The sequence below is a fragment of the Micropterus salmoides genome, unplaced genomic scaffold (assembly GCF_014851395.1).
Source record: "Micropterus salmoides isolate LMB-PRFRI ecotype aquatic unplaced genomic scaffold, ASM1485139v1 Ms_hic_scaffold_3, whole genome shotgun sequence".
Taxonomy (NCBI): Eukaryota; Metazoa; Chordata; class Actinopteri; order Centrarchiformes; family Centrarchidae; genus Micropterus; species Micropterus salmoides.
This window is the reverse complement of record NW_024042261.1, coordinates 1,702,092-1,724,805: the sequence shown is the minus strand read 5'-3', so window position 1 is coordinate 1,724,805 and position 22,714 is coordinate 1,702,092. Positions and strand designations below refer to the sequence as shown.

The 22,714-nt window shown below is 41.5% G+C and overlaps 1 protein-coding gene across 3 annotated transcripts in view; it reads right to left on the bottom strand.

Moving 5' to 3' along the window:
* Positions 1-22,714, bottom strand: part of adamts17 (ADAM metallopeptidase with thrombospondin type 1 motif, 17) — a 230,929-nt gene that overhangs the window by 139,649 nt on the left and 68,566 nt on the right. For all 3 annotated transcript variants that reach the window (XM_038693288.1, XM_038693289.1, XM_038693290.1), the window contains one exon: positions 5,800-5,905. In XM_038693288.1, the coding sequence (XP_038549216.1) occupies positions 5,800-5,905 (106 nt within the window). The remainder of the gene's footprint in view (positions 1-5,799; positions 5,906-22,714) is intronic.

The window sequence follows — 22,714 nt, the reverse complement described above, 5'->3', positions numbered from 1 at the left end:
ATGTAATGTTATTTAGCTAAAGCTAGCTCACTTCTACTGAATGTAACATTATACAGTATACGCCTACTGCTTTTGCTTTTTAATGATTGTAATAGTGAATATAGAACTAACAGCAGTTACCGGAACAGTGTTAATATGGTTGTCTTTCACCTCAATCGTCAGGTGATACTCTGTAATCAGTAGGCTTTGGCTATGTTTTTTCACATCAGTTTGACAGCCTGAATATAACATTCAAATGTATAATGCAAACCCTTCTGTCTGCTTTTTCTGCTTTTTTTTATTTTTCCAAAAATTAGACAATATTTTTCCAGGGAATGCAGTTATAAACAGTGGCAGCGCCATGCTAAGTAGCAACAGTAACTAAGGGGGGGCATGGCTTTGTGACGGGTCAATTACAATGCCACCATCTGACTGACTGGGCTCATATTATGATGGAAGCACAGGCACATCATTTCCAATTATTGGCCCAAGTTTCTTGTGTCTAGCTTATTCCTGCTCATTGGAGTTTGAGCTGATGCAGCAGACAAATAATAATTAAGTGGGTCCTCGCCTCCACGCGTGTCTCGGGATAACCACAGGTAAAGCTGTTTGACGAAACCTCAAAAGCTTTGTAATTTAGCATCTGAGAGGTCTTTAGATTTCACTTCCCACATCTGAAGTCAATTCGTCTACTTGTGAAGGAGGAGTTTCACATCAAATTTCGCCAAAGTTTCATGTTAATCAGACTTACCTATGTGGAGATGATGATATATCACTTCCTGTTCATCTGTAATCTGCACATTTTTTATCTTGTTTTGGCCTTGTTTGCCAGAATTATATGCTTCAGTTTATGGTCACACTTACCCTTTTTAAAGTACAAAATTATTTAACTTTGGATCTTTTTTTTTTTTTACTTTTATGTCGCATTTGTATGTCTTTTGACAGGGGCTTAATCCTTTGGTTCAGATTTAGAAATCGTAAAAAATATTGGACAGACTGCTATGAAATTCAGTATAGCCATTCATGTTCCCCACAAGATGAACTGTCTTTCTGCTGATCTCATGAGTACATCTAGCACCATAATCAGGTTAGAATTTCTTCAATATTTTGGTTATGACCAAATACCTGCAAAACTAAAGACATTCTCATCAGCCTCAGCTGTACTTTGTGTTTACTTATAATCAGCCAATGTTAGCATTTGCTACAAAGCTGAATTACAAAAGTGATTATGGAAAACATCACATAACAAACAGGTGTACATATATACAGTACGTATAAGAGAATAAATCTGTATATTCTAGTTATTCCATACCCGTTGAACATGGTCCCACTAAGATGTCAATACAATGCAAGCCTGAGCTCAAAGTTTATACGAGCACCTTAGTGATTTTATAGCTACTTGAAACACAAGAGAATAATTTCTTGTGGTGTGTGTGTGCCAGTATGTGTGTTTATGTAACACTACTTCCATAATGTCAAGCTTGTTACCTTTCCTAGCCCCCATAGATGGAGCAGAGCTGGTAGATGAAAACTGTGATAACTCTTGAGGGGCCTGGCACAGCCACCAAGCCGCCACAATGCCTCATACACTTTGGCATGGTTTTCAGGTGAATTTGGCATTAGCTCAGAGTAACTGGGCTGTCGGTGAGGGATTTATGTGTGGACTGCATGTTTCCAGCTTTAACAGACATCATACTGCCACACAGAGTAAAGAAATAATCAGCTGAGCTTGGCTCAAATGGATGTCCCAGTCCCTTTTTTGCCCTCACTGCAAGTCTTTGAATATTGAATATCTGAATCTACCAAGTCCAAAACCCATATTCATCAACAAATTAAATATTAAAATATGAAAGAGTTTAAATTCATTGCCACTATAATCTAATATACCTGAATTAGGTAAGAATGTTTGAAAGAATGTAGCCTTCTCTGTCACAGTTTTGAAATAATGCAGTGGAAAAAAACAGCTCATCCTGCATACACAATGGACACTACCTGTAATCACTTTCCTTTTAAAATGTTCATCTTAATTTAAATGTTCTGAATTTCACGAGGGATATCGATATTGATCCTAGATATTGAGGATATTGGATTGCTAGATTAGTATGTACAAATGTAAAGGCTCTGTATTTATATAGCGCTTTTCTAATCTTCCGACCACTGAAAACACTAGATTGCAATCCCCTATTCACCCACATTCATACACTGAGCCTAATTGCTCAAACAGAACTAACACCCATACACATTCATACACCGATGGAACAGCCATCTAGGGCAATTCGGTGTTCAGTGCCTTGCCCAAGAACACTTTGGAGCCTGGAGGAACCGTGGACAACTCGCTCTACCTCCTGAGCAACAGCCGCCCCTAATGTAAATTTAAACAGCAAAATGCAAATATGAGATTGCTAAGCTATGTACAGTATGAAATGTATAGACAACTATTCTAAATCTGAAAAAAACATAATAATTTGTTTACCTTCAATATACAAGGTGAATGTCAGCTCACCTGTGTTTTGTACCTGAGCATGAGATGTTGCTACTGTTAGCATTAGCTGTATTTGTAGCTGTATTTGAGGCATCATTGTAACTGGGAGATCACTTCAGATTCACGCCATGTTGAAGTAAAAGTAATCAAATTGGAGTTGCTTCCTCCCTTGCACTAAATCTCCTTACTGAATTTTGCTGTGTGGTTCTCTGTTTTAGTGAAGCTAAGCCAAACTTTGGAGCGCTTGCTGCGGACCGCCATGGTCCCAGAATAGAAACTCTCTTCTCGTATGGTTTGTTAACGTACTGAGTAATAAATGACGTATCGTTATGTAGCAGATCCTGGCAGATAAGTGAGACTTCTAAGGACTGCTAGATGCTCACTGCAGAGCATCACTGAAATATGCACAAATCTTAACAAATCCACGGTTCTTGGATGTCTTTTCCCTTTATCGTACCACAATGAGGAATTTAGCTTTTCCTTATTTTGGAGGATGTCAGGATTGTTCCAAATTGGAGTAAGTCTGCATGGGATATGTGAAGACCAAAATATTTTGAGAAATTCCCACCAGGCTGCCAGGGAAGTTCTTATGTTAATACTTTTATAGAAGGTATAATGTTAGATACTGCAGCTGATGAATGGCATATTGGAAATTTTAATTACCTTACAAAATTTTTATTTTATGTCCATGCATTAGTGGTCCTTTGAGCTCTGATTGATCCTTTTTGAGATGTATTATAGTCTGTTGGCCAGGAAGTAATGAAAAAAAAAATTGTACCAACATAATCTTTTGTTTTTGAACTGATTTGTGGCGCTTTATTTTTCCATAAAAATTTAGAGACCAGCTTGAGTCCAGCGACTTAAACCAGACAGCAGTAGGTTGGGTGGTTATCATTAAAAATGGGTAATTGATTTTGGGCAGGACCATCATTTTATTGGTGGCGACTCCATGAGTGATATGGGCAATGTCGTCCATCGCACGAGGTCATCCTCTGTTGATTTAGGTAGAGGTGTATACTTGAAACTAGCCATTTCAGTTCTTACTGCCTGGAGGAAAAACTGACACCCAGAAATTTAATATTCCCTGACTGTAGCAACGTGGTAGATATACTCTGGAAATCATACATTACAGGTAAAGCTATTGGTTTACCAGTTAGTTAGTTCCAAATAATAGAGTAGTCTGAAATTGATGAGAATTTATGTACAGTTAAGTGTGATTGTCTCAGAAAAAGAAGTTTGCGAGTTCACGAGGAGAAGTAAAACATCATCTGCATAAAGACTTATCTTGCGGTGTACATTTTATGACTGAATTCCTTCAATATTTTATTTTGTCTGATAGCAGCTGCTAATGGTTATATAAAAATGGCGAAAAGCAAGGGAGAGTGTGGGCAACCCTGCTTGGTGTCTTGCTGTCTGAAGACCGAAGCTTGGAGAAGTATGATCATTTGTCCTGACAGAAGCTCTTGGGGAACTGTATAATGTTTAAATCCAATTTATAAAGGAGTTCCCAAATCCAAATATATCTTAAAGGTCCAGTGTGTTATATTTCTGAGGATATATCGACAGAAATGCAATATAAGATCCATAACTATATTTTCAGTGGTGTATATATAACCACGGGTCCTCGTACATGGACGTCGCCACTTTGCGTCGTCATGTTTCTACTGTAGCTGAAAACAGACAAACAGCGCTACAGAGTGTGTTTCGTCACTACGTTCTTCTTGTTCTACTTCTGGTAGAATTCAGGCAATGTAGACACTCATCAATTTGTTGAATACATACGTTATTAATAATAATAATAAGAAGAAGAAGTAGTAGTAATAATATACAGCAGGGGTCAGCAAATAAGTTTTGCATCGGAACAATATGTCTATGAAGATTCTCAGTCATCCAGGTCATAGTTATCCAACGAAGGTTAAAATCAAGGGCAACTGGACTTGGTTGAAGATACTGGAAGACGAAACGTCGATATCGGAACAGTAGTTTCAATATTGACTTGCATCATCATGTTGTTAGGTTAGCTCAGTCAGTAAGGTACAGTACTTGAGGGTTGAGTGTTTGATTCCACCTTGGGACAACTTTTTTCTTTCTTCAACAAATGGATTCTGCACCAAATATTGCTCAGATTACAGCATGTGCTGCAGTGTTTGTGTTTCAGTGTTTGATCCACATCCATCAACCATCAACCAATCATTTCTCTGTATCTTTAGGCAGAGAGCATTTAGGGAAATCACGTTTTCTGACGACTCTTTCAGAGATGTGTCAAGCAGGCTACAGACTTTTTTAATGTCGTTCAGAATTTTTCAAAGTAAAAGTTCAGTTCAACCCCAACTACAGTGGTAGACTGTAGAGTTGGTTGCAATTCACAATCTCACCACTAGATGCCACTAACTCTCACACACTGAACCTTTAAGTAGCGAGTAGAAATTTACCCTATTAAACACTTTCTCTGCATCTAAAGAAACCACTGTATGAGTAGGAGATTATTTTACCTTGCATGACTGCTTTTGCTGCCTCCCAAAGAACACACAGTGAAATTCCTGGCAATAGTTTCCATACATATTACCAATTCCTTTTTGATATAACTAATAAATATTTGTCTTTAAGTAATTATGTATTAAGTCTCCAATTTCTAGTTGGTGATTTGACTTTTTTCTTTCTTCAGAGTGATAGAAACCGGTGCATGATCGCTGATAGTGATAGGGTGAATCTGTGTCTGAGATTTCTGTCATAATTGAGCTACTAACCAAAAACTAGACTAGAATATGACTGGTGGACTTGTGAAAAGAAGATGAGAGTCAGGTGGTGAGAACACCAAGCATCGAAATTGGAAAAAGGTCCGAAATTGCTCTTGTATTGTTTAAGGGCGTCTGTTGATTTCTACATACGGTGTCTGCCTGCCGTACTGAGCCTGTCAACTGCTAGATTACATACCAGATTGAAGTCATCTTCTATTAAAAGAGCTGTGTCTGAGTGAGCAGAGAAAGAGGTCAAGAAAGCATGAAAAAAGGAGGGGTCATCAACATTCAGGCCATAGATATTGGCAATGCATAAATCCGTTTTTTGAATAGAAATGTTAACTATAATAAATTGGACTTCTGGATCTATTGTACTGGTATTATTGTTGAAGTGTATTTTTCTGTTTATCATAATGGTGACACCTCTTTGTTTGGAATTATAGCAGGCTGAGTACGAGTAAGGAAACTGTGGTGAGTTTATATGCTGTCGTGGCGAAACGAGTCTCCTGTAGATGAACAATGTCAGCTTGTAGATTATTTAGGTGGTTAAAAAATTCTATTTTCCCTGAAAACCCCATTTTAAAAGTGAGTGAAACCTACTTGTGTCCCAGTTCGTGAGCGATGGTGAAGGCCAAATTGAGTCCATTGTCCTCTGCTAACACACACTTCCTCTTGGCGCTGCAGACTCCGCCCAAATAAGCAATACCTGTAACACAGTGGCACAACATGACACTGAGTTTTATAAATGAGTTACAATTGTGTCGTAATATTTGACACTAACTCATGATTTAATGGAAGACATTGGGTAATATAGTCCTCTTCTCACTTATATTTCTAAGCTGCATGTGGTTGACTACACACTACACCCCACCTGACAACCAGCTAAAACAATCGTAAGTGTTTAGAGGCTAATATGGCTGTCTTTGAGGCTGTACAGTAGAGACCTGCACGGGACTGTTTTCTTGATCCCGCTCCCGCTGATTTTGTGACCATTACTGCCCGCTCCCGCAACATGTGTATCCACTCCCGCCCACACCCGCAAACATTGTGACATATAGGACACAATGTTTGGGCTATGCTAAATGCCCGTGTGACAGAAACCAGCGAGGCTGTGCAGTAAGTAAACCTCACTCCCGACACCTTAGGAGATACTAGCTCGTACCTTGAGATCCTCGGGCAGAGGTCTGCTGTCTGTTCCAGAGTCTCGACTAAAGGGGACAGCATGTTTGCTGTCAGGGCCCCGTGGCTCTGGAACAGCCTGCCCGAGGAAATCAGGTCAGCTGAGTCAGTGAACTATTTACTATTAAGTCCCCTCTTAAAACGTACTTTTATACGAGAGCCTTTCTGGATTTTATTTTATTTTACTTTTTTAAAATATATGTTATATTTTTCTTAAACGTGTATTCTAGTCTTATAAGTGTTTTCTTGTTTTTAGCATGCAATTGTTTTTATGTGTTTTATTGTTTTTGTGTTCTGAAAGCACTTTATAACTGGTTTTTGAAAAGTGCTCTATAAATAAAGATTAGGATATCACAGTTTTAACAATGTGCTCTCAAGCTCACCAGACCAGCCGGTTTTTAGTTTTGGGTGATTTTAATTCCTGTAAATTATCTGGTCATCTCCAGATACTGGAGCAGTATGTTGACTGTCCAATGCGCCAGTCGCGAATCCTCGATCGGTGTTATGGAAATATACCTGAGGCGTACAAAGCAGTTGTACAACGTTGTTCATTTGCTTACAAAATATAAAAAGAGGGGGGAACTTTGAAGCATCACTAGGAAAAGTAAAGAAGATTATAAGAATAAGGTAGAGAAGCAACTATACAATGGTAATGCAAGGGATACCTGGAATAGTCTCAATAATAAGATGGATAGGGATGTAAGGAAGAGGAATATTTTCCCCTCTTTGTTTGCCAATGATTTAAACCAGTTTTATTGTAGATTCAATTCTGGACATAATGATATTATGTGTGATAACTTGTGCACTGATGTTGCTGACCATCCTCCAATCATACTTAATGAGAGTGTTTGTGTGTTCTTTGTCTTTGGTTTGCTGGGTGCTTGGTGTGTGTTGTCTTGTGGTTTTTCACTTTCCTGGCAGTGCTCGGGAGGCGTGTAATTCGCTGGGCGCTCACACACCTGGCTGAGGTCATCTCCACACCTGCTCCTCATCTTTCTTCAGCAGTACTTAAGGAGCAGCCACACTGGTTGTCGGGGTGCTGTCCAGCAAACGATGTGGGCTTTGTAGATCATTGGCAGACTTTCTGGGGAAGACCTGGTCTGAGATGGCATCAATCCCAATTGGGAAGGAGCAGCTCTCGTTTCTAGAAATCTGGCCAAGTTTGTTAGTTGACCAAATCCATGACAAACCAGAGTTGAGACCAGGAGGCAGAGTCGCAGTCTAACACACTTCTCTGCCCTTCTAATTCAGCAGTTACCCACCCTAAACCCTACGCAGAGTCGCAGTCTAACACACTTCTCTGCTCCTCCATTTCAGGAGTTACTTAGTGAAAATCCTATAGTGACGGTGTCTGTCCCCCAACCATTGAAATTATTTAAATCAAAGGTAAACAGAAGAGGAGCTGTGCATAAAAACCTCATAAAAATTAAAACCACAAGAGCAATAGTGCAAACGAATAGGAGAGTTAAATGTGGACTCTTAAACATCAGATCTCTCTCTTCTAAAGGTGTACTAGTAAATGAACTAATATCAGATTATGATATTGATTTATTTTGTCTTACTGAAACCTGGCTGGGTGATGGAGAATATGTTAGCCTAAATGAATCCACCCCTCCCAGTCATATTAATACTCACATTCCTCGAGGCACAGGCCGAGGAGGTGGAGTTGCAGCTATCTTCGACTCTAGCCTACTAATCAGCTCTAAACCTAAACTAAACTATAACTCATTTGAAAGTCTTGTTCTTAGTCTTTCGCACCCAAGTTGGAAATCACTGCAACAAATTCTTTTTGTTATAGTGTACCGAGCACCTGGTCCGTATTCTGAATTCTTATCTGAATTTGCAGAGTTTTTGTCAACTTTAGTCCTTAAAACGGACAAAGTTATTATTGTAGGGGATTTTAATATTCATGTGGACGTTGAGAATGACAGCTTCAGTACTGTGTTTATCTCTCTGTTAGATTCCATTGGCTTCTTTCAGAGTGTTCATGAACCGACTCACTGTTTTAACCACACCCTCGACCTTGTTCTGGTATATGGTATGGAAATTGAACATTTAATCGTGTTGCCACATAATCCCTTTTTTTCTGACCACTGTTTGATAACTTTTGAGTTTGTATTACTGAACTATACACACCAAGACACCAAGATGTCTGTCTGATAGTGCTGTAGCTCTAAATTCATTTTCAAGTCACAAAGTCAAGGAGGATGCTAATTTCAGTCCCTCCCAAATCGATCATCTTGTTGATAGTGCTGCAGGCTCGCTGCGAATGACACTTGACTCTGTAGCCCCTCTAAAAAAGAAAATAATAAAAAAGACGGTTAGCTCCATGGTATAATACTGAAACTTGCAAATTAAAGCAAATATCGCGGAAACTTGAGAGGAACTGGCATTCCACCAAACAGGAAAATTCTCGTTTAATTTGGCAAGATAGTCTTAAAACTAGTTATGTAGTTATATTACCATGTTGTTGTTGTTGTTGAAAAATAAATAAGTTAAATAAGTTAATTTTGCAGTGCTCTTTAATTTACAGCAATGATCACTGAATTTATGTTTTAACTAATGCTTTGTTCCAGCACCTTTATATACTCTCTTAAAAATGACATGATACAGAAATATTATCATGTGTTAAATAACAAATATTCCTAGCTCCTGAACTAAGGATTGTTCAATATACAATATATTGTTAAATGTAAGTAGATAATCGGAAGATCTTTTGTCCCCTCATGGAACCAGTACTCCCCCCAAATGACAAATTAAGTATTACATGTCATTGATTTAATGCATCTCCCGCGGTTTAATGTATCACTTGTATCACAATGTTTGTGTATTCTCTAAGTAAGAAAGTTTAACAGCCAATATTGTCCAGGAAGTATTTAGTCAAGATGCTCTTACATCTGCTGTGATCCCTACGAAATGTTTTAACTATTATAATGTTTAATGATTGTGTAGTGAACAACGGTGTGGATTTGTGCATTTTACATTGAATAAATTTGGAGCTACCCTAAATTCCTTTCTCCTCCCCAGAGAAGATGGGGAGGGGTCAAAGTTGCTTTCTCTAAGTGCTATCCCGACCATAAAACTGGCACCTTTTTGATTCCGAAGCTGATAACGCGGGGCCTGACTGTTAAACTGACAAAGGGACACGAGCCAGCCATTGACATCTCCCTGAACAGCCTATCAAAACTGGCCCCCCACACACATTTCCGTGGCAACTGACCTTATTCTTTGTTTTATTACCACATCAAAGGGATACTCCTTGTCTCACCTAGGTGTGACATGGTCCAGACACTGAACTGGACTGCAATATCAAAAGACTCAAAGTTTAATTAAATCTTTAGTTACCTGATTACGTTTGCCTCTATTTGAGTAGTTATGTTAACTGTTGTTGCTATCTGTCGTTTATTAGTGCTGAAAAGAAGTTACTTGTGCAGTGTTTATTTTCAGCAAGACACTCCTTCATCTAATGTAATCCAAGCTTTCCTCATGTAACCTGAGCTCCCCCAAGTGGACGAAATAAGTATTACATGCCCTCATCGGAAATGCCGTTAAATGTATAAATATCAGGATCGGGCAGCTAGCGTGGGACCCGTGCAACAGGCCAAAAGCAGGCTGTCGACAAGCAGTAAGACTTAACACACGTTCTGTGATCAGATGTCCATTTTAACTCCTAAACTATAGCATTAGTTTACTCTCATTAGTTCTTCTATGCCGTATGAGTCAAATGCTTCCCACAATCAAACCTCCAGGCTCATTGTTCAGCAAATGTTTATGTTCCCTGTATCCAACCATCTTTTTATCACCGTAGTTAGAGAATAAATTCACTGTCATATAATCAAGAGCTGTGTGTGTTGCCTATTTCTAGTTCCTGCCAAGAGAATTGACCCTTAGATATGAGACTGACTGACTGACTGATTTAAGATAATTGAGCGATTATTAACTAACTGATCACTAGTAATAATTGTATAATTATTCAAAACTACCCAGAGGTCCGGAGACTCTAGGATTATAACAACTCCGGTGGTGCCCTTAACAAGGAAATTCTGATTTTATGAATTTTAATTCATAACTGGGTATCAATTCTCATAAATTTATTAAAATGCATAACTAATAAATTTAGGTCTACTACATAATGGAGCCTGCCGTGTGAGGCCTTGTGACATACTATAATAGACTATACACACAGCCCTGATGCAGAGAAGTTATTATTGAGTCCCAGAAAAATTTTCCCTCCAAAATTTTGCCACTGAAGTAATTATCGCCCAGTAAATTGCTCCCTAGAAACTCTCCTGTCTTCCCTCTTAACTTAACGTTAGTGATGAAAGTGTGTGTGAGTTTTGACCATGTTCTTTGTTGTGAAATGAAATGCTTTGTGCAAGTTGTTTGGCCGCCGCGTCATTGTTCTTTGTTGTTCAGTACAGAGCTGTAGTGAGCTGAGCTATGAGGTTCCGAGCTAATGTTAAACTGAATGCATTCCTGTAACGTTACCATTCGAGAAATCTGAGCTAAAGCTACACACAATCTCCGCTGACGAGCGGATGAAATGCCCTTTTGGTTGAGAGAAACTTAACCGATATTGATAATTTTAAGGCCTAATAAGAGGCAGACAGATTACAGTTGCGCTGTGCCAATGTGATTTGTTTGCGGCTATAAATAACAGTCTGACGCGCTGAGCCGTGGATTGTTATGTTATATGCAAAACTCCGGTATTCTGTTGAAATTAGCTACTTCAACAAATACAGCTGCCCGGCAGTGGAGTCACAGGCGTGAAGACGCCGAGTTTAGCCTGTAACGTTGTACCTACCGAGCTAAGTTAACGCTAAATCGAAGCTTGAAAGCAAGCTGAGTCATTGAAACAAAGGAGCGAGTCCTTCCCCCTTTTTGAGCGGGACTGGTGTCCGTCAGTGTTCTGATTTACTGCCGTTGCTGCAACGACGGTTTGCTAACTGCGTTAGCCTGAAGCTAACAGCTGTTGGGTCCGAGGACCAGAGAGGAAGCCGCTTCTTCTTCTACATTGAGAAATAGGCCGCGCCCTAGGCGGAGCCACAGCTCCCCTACTGGCTGGCGGAATAAATTGCATGCTCTGCATTAAATCAACTTCAGCGTCATCAGTAACAGAGATGAGCGTTTGAATCGAGTGAATTAAACCAGACTTTGGTGATAGATCTTGTTAACTTGAGACACATAAACCATTGTGTCGACTCTCAGATTAAATTAATGTGGAGCATTAAGGAGTGCTACTCCTTAAGTGTAGGATAGAGCACAGGCTCTCCTTTTTCCTTGAATAACCTTTAAAGATCTATTGGGTGTTTGCTTGTAGCAAGGTACTGAGCCAATTTCGTACCCTAACCTAGGATTACACTGAGTAGTTCTGTTAATTTTGATGCAATCTTTTATTCAAAGATTCGCTTTTCTAATTTTGATCCAGCTGTATTTGAATAAAAAGCTTTATTCTCATTACTGCTGCAATATCCCTGATTTTGACTTTGTCATTTTGAAGCTTTTTCTGTAATGCTATTTTTGATCCTTGCAGGAATAAGATAAATACAGAATAACATCTTGATTTGAATTTTTGTTAACCTTTTGTTGTTTGGACGGATTGGAATTCTGAAACCTACATTAAGCTTGATAAGTTGAATTGATAGCTTTCCAACTAGGCTTTCTTTAATCCTTGTTCATTATAAATGTAATTTGGACTCTGACTTTTATAGCAATTGGAATTTTGATAACTTGATAATTACCAAAGGGTAACTAAAACCTTCAGTTTAATCAGCTTTGATTTTTTTTTTATTTAATCCACTTTAATCAGCCTGGGGTTTTTGTTAATGTAACTTTGAACTTTTTATTCTCATTGCCTTTGAACTTTGATTTTTGAAATTTAATTATTTTTAATCTCAAATTTTAATTTTTCCAATGTTGAACTTTGATTCTAAAATTTAATTTTCTCAAACAATTTTTTTTTTTTTCAACTTTGACTTTGATCATTAAGGACTTTGAGCTTTGATTGTCAAGCTAGTTGTAACATGAACTTTGATTTGATCTATAGCATTTAACTTTAATCCCAAGTGTGATTTAATTTCATTTTCCTATTTTTGCCTTCACCCTAAATTTGAATTTTCAGTTTGGTCATTTAAGTCTGACTTGAAAGTCAGCTTTCTCCAACCTGACATTCCTTTTCCTCAACTAGTAAACACACTAGCTGAAACTCTGTTTAACTGACTGGCTCAGGTCTGCTGTACCAGCTAACACCTGTAGTCCACTTCTGATTTTATTAAACCAAATTGTATAACTGAGTCCATAGATTTGATTTTGATCCTTCTTTTCTTCAGATTCCAGCCTTCCAAATTAACTTAAAGGAACACAGTCAACAGCTCCAGGAAGCTATAGAAGCAACACCCATTTATTTTTGTATTTTTATGCATATCCTCTGAGTTGACACACTTGTTTGTCTGATTTGGACTCACACCAAAGTCCTTTTAACTAAACCACTTGAGTACCTGCCTTTGAACATGGCAGACCCACGCTTAGTGGCAGCCAGTGGGGGCGACCCACTGGAACACTTTGACTCCATCTTGGCCCACATGACAGAGACCATGGTACCTGGCTACTCAAGCCAAATACAAGGCACCGATGCGGTGAACCTTGAAACAATTTTTGCAGAGCTGGTAACAACTGCTCTAGCCACTTCCTCAAAGGACAAAGCCTTGTCCCAGATGCTAGGAAAACTAGCTATTGTAATGTCTGCCCAGTCTAAGCACACGCACCAGCTTAAACAGCAGCTGGAAAACACCAGGCAGTCACTAAGTGAAGCAGAAGAACACATCACTGACCTACAGGCTCCTTGCTACCTCCCACAGGAGGGTGGAGTCGATGAGGAGAAAATTGAGCTGCAGGAAAAGACCAATCAGCTTGAACACTCACTCTTTCAGCAAGAACAGGAGTTAGAGTGGACCAAAAGTAAACTTAAAGACACAACTGTATCTCTTGACCAATCAGAAACCCTCCTTAGACAAGCAGTGGGGGAAATTAAAGAGCTAAAATTACGAGTCAAGGTTTATAGCAAACTTAGAGAAGCTGACCAAAAACGCATGCAAGAAATGCGAAGACAGCTAGAGGATAGGGACAGAGTAACCCAATCCCCGCTACAGCAGAAAACAAGGAGGAGTTGGCTGATACCAGAAGAGAGTTCCAGCTCTCATGTGAGACAGCCCAACACACTCCCTCCTACAAAACACTCCCACCAGAGAGAGACAAGGCTCGCTCCCTTTGCCAGCCTCAGGAGGATGGTCTCCACGACCACTCCCACAACTGATCCCACAGGATCATATGACAGAGCGCCAGAGAAATAGCCCTCCACCTACTCAGGTGAAGACGGCTTACTCCCCTCGGCTGCAACCGCCGCCCACTCCTGACCATGACTTAAGCCCCTCTGACAGGGACTTAGACAAAATCGTTCGCCACATAACACGCTTCGAGCCTGAGGCTACAGGCTCAAATGAGACCAGTATCTATCTAAAAGATATTGAATATTACTTGCGGAAATTCCCTGCTGCCACCACTGACGACAAGATTTACCTGATCAAGGTGACATCTAGTCGAGAGGTCAGCAGCTTTATTGAACGCCAGCCCAGGTATGTCAGACAAGATTATGACTCGCTCTGCCAGGCACTGGTAGAGGAATATTCTGACTTGACAGCACAATCAGGTCTAACAGCTGCACTTGCTGTTAAGCAAGGGAGGCCAGAACCTCCTCAGCAGTACTACAACCGACTCAGACAAGCGTACTTTGGTACCAAAAATGAGCCCGATATGGAGGAAGAGTTAAACTTCAAATATCTTTTTATCCAGAACCTCCACCCAAACTACAAGTCATCATCTGGGTGTGGCAGCCTGCCCACGCACCCAAACCAGTCGACAGCTACGGGGAGTTAGCTACAAAAGGTTTTGAAAAGCAGAGACTCACCATGACGAAGCATCCTGAGCCCCATGGTGTCCTCACTCTCAGCATCAATTCCCTACAGGTGGAGCCAAAACGAGCCCCTGGTCTTGAAACACCTGCGTCAACCTGCATCACCTCCCAGAATTATAGACCAAGCCAGAGGCAGAGGTGCAGCCTGCCTCAGCAAAATGAGCATGGTCGATGTCACTCAGAGCCATCTTGGTCTGAGAAGAGCCAAAATCTGAGGCCTGAAACCCATCGGCCCATGTACACGCCCAACCGCTGTGAAACCCACCTCTTTTCACGGAAGGGGGGACACAAGCAGCACAAATCCCAAAACAATTGGGACAGGCGATCTCAGAGAGCTACACTCCAGAGATCCCACTATAGAGACACAAATAGCGATAACACTGAAAGTGAGTCTGACACACCCACTTTTAGTAAGGAGGAAATTACAGCGCTTAAGCGCCTGCTCCAGACCCTGTCCAAACAGGAAGACAAGAAGGCAGAGCACTTGGCCACAGCTGCTGCAAAGCCAAAGCAGGACCTTCTCCTGACACTTTGTCAAAACGACTGACACGCTCACACAGATGGACTGAGAGAACCGCTCCCTCCAGGACACTCCTGGTGATACAGTCCGACTCAAGAGAGAATCCTCTCACAGAGTCCAAAGCCACTCAGGGCAGTCCGCCCTCCCAACACTTCTTGTGTCACCTTACTGAAAGGGGAATTTCACGGAAATTCTACCTGCCTGTAACACTTGAAAACACTCTGGTGCAGGAAGCACTTCTTGATTCAGCCGCAGACATCACTGTAATGTCATCAGCCCTCTTCAGGCAGCTACAGGCTATGACCCGCTCCCACAAAGACCTGAAACTACAGACTTGTGACCTTGAGGTCCAGCCACTCGGCCCTGAAAACCTCAATCTGACAGCCATGACATTAATCCACATGTCTATCGGTCCCATGGACCTCATCCACCCGGTGTATGTCTCACCATTTGACGCCATTCCTCTACTCATTGGCAAAGACTTCCTTAACCGCTTTGAGCCACTGCTTGACTTTCAGAACTTGACGATCTGGGCACAGGTGAAACGACCTCTGCCTATCTCACTGTCTGAATACATCACAGAACGAGAAACCCGCCTCTGTGCTTTAGTTACCACTTCAAATGAGGCAAACAGGGTGCTGTTAAAGACACACCCCAGCACTCCCAAGCGGATTTGCTCCCCACCCATCCCGCCCTTATGACTTGCGACGCCACCAGAGCCCAGGCAGCAGGCTTGTCTCTGACAGCCTCCCCTGCGCCACAAATCTCAGTCCCTGACTCTCTTGGTGACTCTGACCTAATTCGGCTTCAAACTCTTGATCCCGCCATTAGCAAAATGCTCCTCTGCCTTTCTGACGCAGAGCCTGTCTCAAACACTGAGCTTGCTTCCATCCCTGGCTTGAAACACCTTTTCCTGGTGCGCTCTTCTTTGCGTGTCGTCATGGGCATTCTCTCGTATGTCTCAGACTCCCGCACTTCACCTGCGTTCGTGGTGCCTCAGAGCCACAGGGGGGTGATGCTCATGCACGCCCATGACTCACCTTACAAAAGCCACGAAGGGTTCAGTGCAACACACAATGCACTAAAACAAGTAGCATATTGGCCAAACATGCAAAAAGATGTAGCAGACTACATCAAAACCTGTAAGGTTTGCTGCCAGTCTCAACCAGCAAAACCATCACACAGAGCCTCCTTACAACGGAGAGGCATTTCTTTTCCCTTGTTAAAGACACAATTTGACAGGAGGGAACCCCTAACTGAACCAGCCAGAGGAAATAAACATTTCCTCGCAGGCCAAAATAATTTAGACAGCACACAAAGATGCAAAGTCTATAACGACCAAAATGCGTCTCACAACAAGCTCCGAAGGGGGGACAGAGTTTGTCATCACATCTCTGCTCCACTAAGGAAACAGGACGGCCAGAGAACAGGGAGACTTGCACATAAGTTCTCTCCCCACTGGACCGATCCTTCTGTGGTCACAGACAAACATTCACCTGGTCTGGACCGAACTAAGCTTCACAAAAATCCCATGGGACTTGTCGGGAACGATAACGTCCTAATAAATTAATAATTAACAGAAATCCTCAATTAGGGACGATAGCTGCTAGTGGTTAAAAGGTCATTAGAGTTCACGTGCGTGCCTTGTAAAACAGAACTTGGAAGCCAGGTATCTTGTTACTTCGGTCCGCCACCCACAGCTCTAGCCACTATTCTGTGTCTCCCTGTTGCAATTTAAACCTACCACTAAATTACCAGTGGAGGTCTTTAACCAATTAAATAAATTTCCAAAAAGATTTATCACCCACCAGGTGGAGCCGCTCTCAACCTGACCACTTAGTCACAAGTGGGGGGTTACTGTCCAAATTTATTGCTCCTTAAACCAATTAAGAATACCTGCTCCAGAGCAGACATCTTGCAGCAACTGCAGAAATAGAATACCACTCAGAACAGTTCCTCTCAGGACTAAAAGCCGCTTCTTTTTATAAAATTTGTTTTTGAAAGGGCTAAGACCCTCAGACTAGACTGTTAGCCTAAACCAGCTAAACAACCCTCAAGCTCACTGCAGGTTATGGTTCTGAATATCAATGAATTTCTGAGAAAAATAATGTTGGTCATGCTCACACAAAAAATAATGTTGGTCATGCTCACACACGACTTGATATTTGTTTTGCTTCCCAAATTAATTTTCCGCTTTACTTTGTTTCAGGTGATTAAGTAACACAGCAGGCACCTGCTACTTTAAGACTAGCTAATTGGGGTTAACCTAAGTGACTAGCAGAATTAGTAGCCTTAGAAGGACATCAACCTGATCACAGATGTTGTGTTTTGCCACCTGCTCTGCTCTGCTTGACTCCTTCCACCTCACCAGCATCATCAGTACCTGACCAGCAGCTGACCAGCATCATCAGTACCTGACCAGCAGCTGACCAACACATCATCAGCTCCTGACAAAGTGGACCTGCACCTGATAAACCACACATGTTGTTTCTCATTGCGTCCAAAACGTTACCTATCGGAGGGAACATTTTGGCCGAAGGGGGGACTGTAGTGAACAACGGTGTGGATTTGTGCATTTTACATTGAATAAATTTGGAGCTACCCTAAATTCCTTTCTCCTCCCCAGAGAAGATGGGGAGGGGTCAAAGTTGCTTTCTCTAAGTGCTATCCCGACCATAAAACTGGCACCTTTTTGATTCCGAAGCTGATAACGCGGGGCCTGACTGTTAAACTGACAAAGGGACACGAGCCAGCCATTGGCATCTCCCTGAACAGCCTATCAAAACTGGCCCCCCACACACATTTCCATGGCAACTGACCTTATTCTTTGTTTTATTACCACATCAAAGGGATACTCCTTGTCTCACCTAGGTGTGACATGGTCCAGACACTGAACTGGACTGCAATATCAAAAGACTCAAAGTTTAATTAAATCTTTAGTTACCTGATTACGTTTGCCTCTATTTGAGTAGTTATGTTAACTGTTGTTGCTATCTGTCGTTTATTAGTGCTGAAAAGAAGTTACTTGTGCAGTGTTTATTTTCAGCAAGACACTCCTTCATCTAATGTAATCCAAGCTTTCCTCATGTAACCTGAGCTCCCCCAAGTGGACGAAATAAGTATTACATGCCCTCGTCGGAAATGCCGTTAAATGTATAAATATCCTGACCAATAATGTGACAATTGTTTCCTGTTACCAAATGCTTAGAACAGTACAACCGTTCAACCATTGAGGTTCGATTGTGGAAAATATTTGATTATAATACGTGCAAATAGATTTCTTTTCTTTAAACATTAAGTTTAGAAAGGCAGTCCCTTGGGAAACCTGAGACACCCCCTGGGGAACCACGCCCCAGACAACAAAAGAGCGACACGCGACCTGCTCGCTCTTCCTTCTCTTCTCTTCGCTGTTGGCTCTGCCACCCTGCTCGGCCCTCTGGACGCTTCGGCACGAGCAGCGTGCCTCGCCAGGCAACGCCCAGACTTGGCCAGCGAAACAAACAGGCCCTTTTGTTCGCCTGAAGCTACACACCTGAAGTGCTGCGACATCGATCTGCCTTCAGTTTGTTTTATTTTCTTTATTTATTTTGTTTGTTAAAGTTATGAGTCCGTTAAGTTACACTGGACTAATTCAGGAACGACCAAGTTCCATTTTAAGCCTTTTTCGTCGAGCCAACTTCACCGAGGTCAGACCAAGCCACGTGGTCTCGCCAGCTACAACGAAGGAAACCTGAAAACAGCCGAATTGCCAGACGGAGGAGGCGTTTTCAATCAGACACGGAGAACCCTGGAGAATCCCTAGCAAAAAGCCAGGATCGGGCAGCTAGCGTGGGACCCGTGCAACAGGCCAAAAGCAGGCTGTCGACAAGCAGTAAGACTTAACACACGTTCTGTGATCAGATGTCCATTTTAACTCCTAAAATCATAGCATTAGTTTACTTTCATTAGCTCTTCTATGCCGTATGAGTCAAATGCTTCCCACAATTGAACCTCCAGGCTCATTGTTCAGCAAATGTTTATGTTCCCTGTATCCAACCATCTTTTTATCACCGTAGTTAGAGAATAAATTCACTGTCATATAATCAAGAGCTGTGTGTGTTGCCTATTTCTAGTTCCTGCCAAGAGAATTGACCCTTTAGATATGAGACTGACTGACTGATTTAAGATAATTGAGCGATTATTAACTAACTGATCACTAGTAATAATTGTATAATTATTCAAAACTACCCAGAGGTCCGGAGACTCTAGGATTATAACAACTCCAGTGGTGCCCTTAACGAGGAAATTCTGATGTTGTGAATTTTAATTCATAATTGGGTATCAATTCTCATAAATTTATTAAAATGCATAACTAATAAATTTAGGTCTACTACAATTGACAATGACTTCTTTTCATTTATCAAATGCTTAAAACTAAGAATGGTACAACTGACAATAGACATTAAAGTTAACGGACAGAGTCTCAGAGGATACCAGAAGCCCTCCCTCAGGGGAGACAAAGCCCTCCTCCTGGGATACGCCCAAAGAAACAAAACACAGCGACACGTGCTCGCTCACTCTCTTCTCCTCAACTCTTCTCACTCTGACCTCGGTATGCTTACGAAGTGTGCTCCTTCTCTCCTAGGGCCTGTTACACCAGCAGTAACCCTAAGGACATCAAAACCCACGAACCAAACCAAGCTAACAGCCTACCACTGCAAGTTTTCTTCAATCCAAGCCAACTGAAGATGGACCTCTAGGACGAACCTGCTAGTAAAAGGTGTGACGCTAAACTGGATTGCTAACCTTAAACTTTGTATCATTTTGAATGATTTAAAGTTTTCAAAAATAAATTTCTGGGTTACAGTGCCAGAATGCAAGCTCTCATTTCAGTCTCTGTCTGAAACGAGCTGTAGATGCTCCTGTCTCTTTAAGACCCCCCACCCCTCCAAAAGCCCACTGTGTTCTGATTGGCCAAGATCCGGAAGCAGGATGATTATGCTGCCGAGTGGTACAGACAGACTGAGCATAGGAGTTGCCAGGCTGAGAACAGTTCGGCTGCGGACAGTAGCTCAGGGGGTGTGGTGTGAGCGAGGAGCGGGGTTTGAGAGGCGCTAAAGTTCGCAGCTGGACAATATTGAGGTTGTAGGCAAATTACCATATATGGAAAACCAGCTCCGTATGACATCATTAAGTAAGTGAGACGGACTGTGAGACAGAGAGACAGGTGGACTATAAGACTGTGAGACTGACTGAGACAGAGAGACAGGTGGACTATAAGACTGTGAGACTGACTGTGAGACAGAGAGACAGGTGGACTATAAGACTGTGAGACTGACTGTGAGACAGAGAGACAGGTGGACTATAAGACTGTGAGATGGACTGTGAGACAGAGACACAGGTGGACTATAAGACTGTGAGACTGACTGTGAGACAGAGACACAGGTGGACTATAAGACTGTGAGATGGACTGTGAGACAGAGACACAGGTGGACTATAAGACTGTGAGACAGAGACACAGGTGGACTATAAGACTGTGAGATGGACTGTGAGACAGAGACACAGGTGGACTATAAGACTGTGAGACTGACTGTGAGACAGAGACACAGGTGGACTATAAGACTGTGAGATGGACTGTGAGACAGAGACACAGGTGGACTATAAGACTGTGAGATGGACTGTGAGACAGAGACACAGGTGGACTATAAGACTGTGAGACGGACTGTGAGACAGGTGTGTGTCTGTTTGTCTCTCTCTGTGTCTGTAAGTAGTAGTACCATGTAGTACTAGTAGTAATTAGTGCAGTAGTAGTGGTTGTAGTAGCAGATGCAGTACTCAGGATGTAGTACACTTAACTTCATCAAGAAATAGCTTGCGGCAGAAGGCATTTGTGAACAATATGATCTATTTTTTAAATGGATAAAGTTGAAAAAAGTGACCACTTTGGCGAGTTGAACAACTGGTACGATCTGCTCTGGTCAAGAAACTTTGAGGAGAACTTATGATGGCAGCCAATGTCTTTTGGAAGGGCACAGAGACAAATCTATAACTCCGAGGGATTTAAAAAGCCCATGTGAGGAACCACAACAAAATTTACTACATTTCTGCGCCGAGCGCTGAGCATTTTTTTCTGATCGCCGAGAGTTGAAAAATTTTCCACTTTGGGAAAAACGCTGTGCTTGTCACTGTCACTTTTTACCCAGCCGTCCAATCACAGTGCAGGAGGGGCGGGACTAACACCACACCGAACACATCCGATCTTGAAAGAAACGATGTGCCTACTTGCCGAGGTGTTTCCTCACCCGCAAAATCTCATGAACCCATGTACGGAGAGTCTGTGCTCTCATGTTTCAGCCTCCTCTTCATGCAGAGCAAGGGCCAGAGCAAGTAGGCCTACATAATTTGTGGTGACATTTTTACATTCAGTAAAATTAGGCAAGTAGGCAACTCTACTTGCAGCACATCACCTCCACGGAAATTATGTATCATAGCAACCACAGCGTCTGGGGAAAAAAAAACACTATACCTCCAAAATGCACCCTAGCGCTCCCAGCTAGGCGTTTTCAGAAGAACAGGTGGCGTTTTCAGCTGGCAAAAAAACGCTTTGGTGGACACAGGCCCTAACTCACGCAATACACACCCATTATAAACTCAGAAAAGAGCTCTAAAAAGCATAAAACTTCGAGAGCAAGTCTGTAGCTGAAAGTATGCTGAACTGGTGAGCTTTTAAAGTGGAGAAGGTATGAGATGGATTCTGACAGTCTCTCTATTCACTTACAATGGGAGAATTTTCCTAGAAAACCTTGAATATTTTGAAAAGTATTCAAGGTATCAATGACAAAAGTAATAGCACCCCATTCCTCATTGAGCATGACAACTTGGAGTTTGAACACACAGTTTTTGACCTACGTCAAAAGCTGTGTGTTCAAAGACTAGTTGAACACACAGCTAGTGACACAGCTAGGGACTAGTTAGCGGACAAAAAAACGTGACGGAACAATAATAAAGGCTAGCAATCACATAGGATGCGAATGCTTGCAGCATTCACACCCAGTAATAATTATACTGTCAGACTGTGAATTTGTTAGAAAGTAAGTCAGACACTGTTTCTGAATTCCATCAAGTGGAACTCAGGACTTGAAAAAGAATACAAGAACAAAGAGAACATTGCCATGCAGAATTGAAATACTACTACCACACTAGATACTAATTCCCTACTTAAAGCTGGAATGCAGGACTTTTACATAAAAATTAACATCTGTTACAATCAAGCCCTAGCCAAATTCACACAATTCAGAGTTCACACAATGCAAATTAAGCCATCAGGTAAAGTCGAGCCTATGGCGCAAGCTACACACGCAGCCACGCAGCCTTGAGCATTTATACTTGTGTGTGTGTGTCTGTGTCACTCTGCAATTACACCACCAAAATGCTAGTTGGCAGTGAAGTTTCCATGTTCCCTTGTGTTGACTTCTGCTGTTTGAGATGTCTAACTTCCAGTTTATCCCTCCATCAACTTGAATGGGGGTAAAATGTCTCTAACCAAATTAAAGGTAATTTGCTATGACTAGTATGATGTATTTAAACCTTAATTCATGTAATTTGGTCAGGTGTTTTTGCAGGGGATTTAAACAACAACGGTCCACTGTGGTAATGCACTATGGGACGGCACTTAAGAGACTGCAGATTTATCAACATATCTGTGCTGCTGCAGATATTTATTTAACTGAAGAAGCAGTTTTTTATTCAATATAAAGTAGCTGTGGAAATAGGCACAGTAAGAATCAAATATTCATTTATAGATGCATTTATAAATGCAAACCGACTTACAGACGTTGCTGATTTAACAAAATTAAATGTTATTTTTT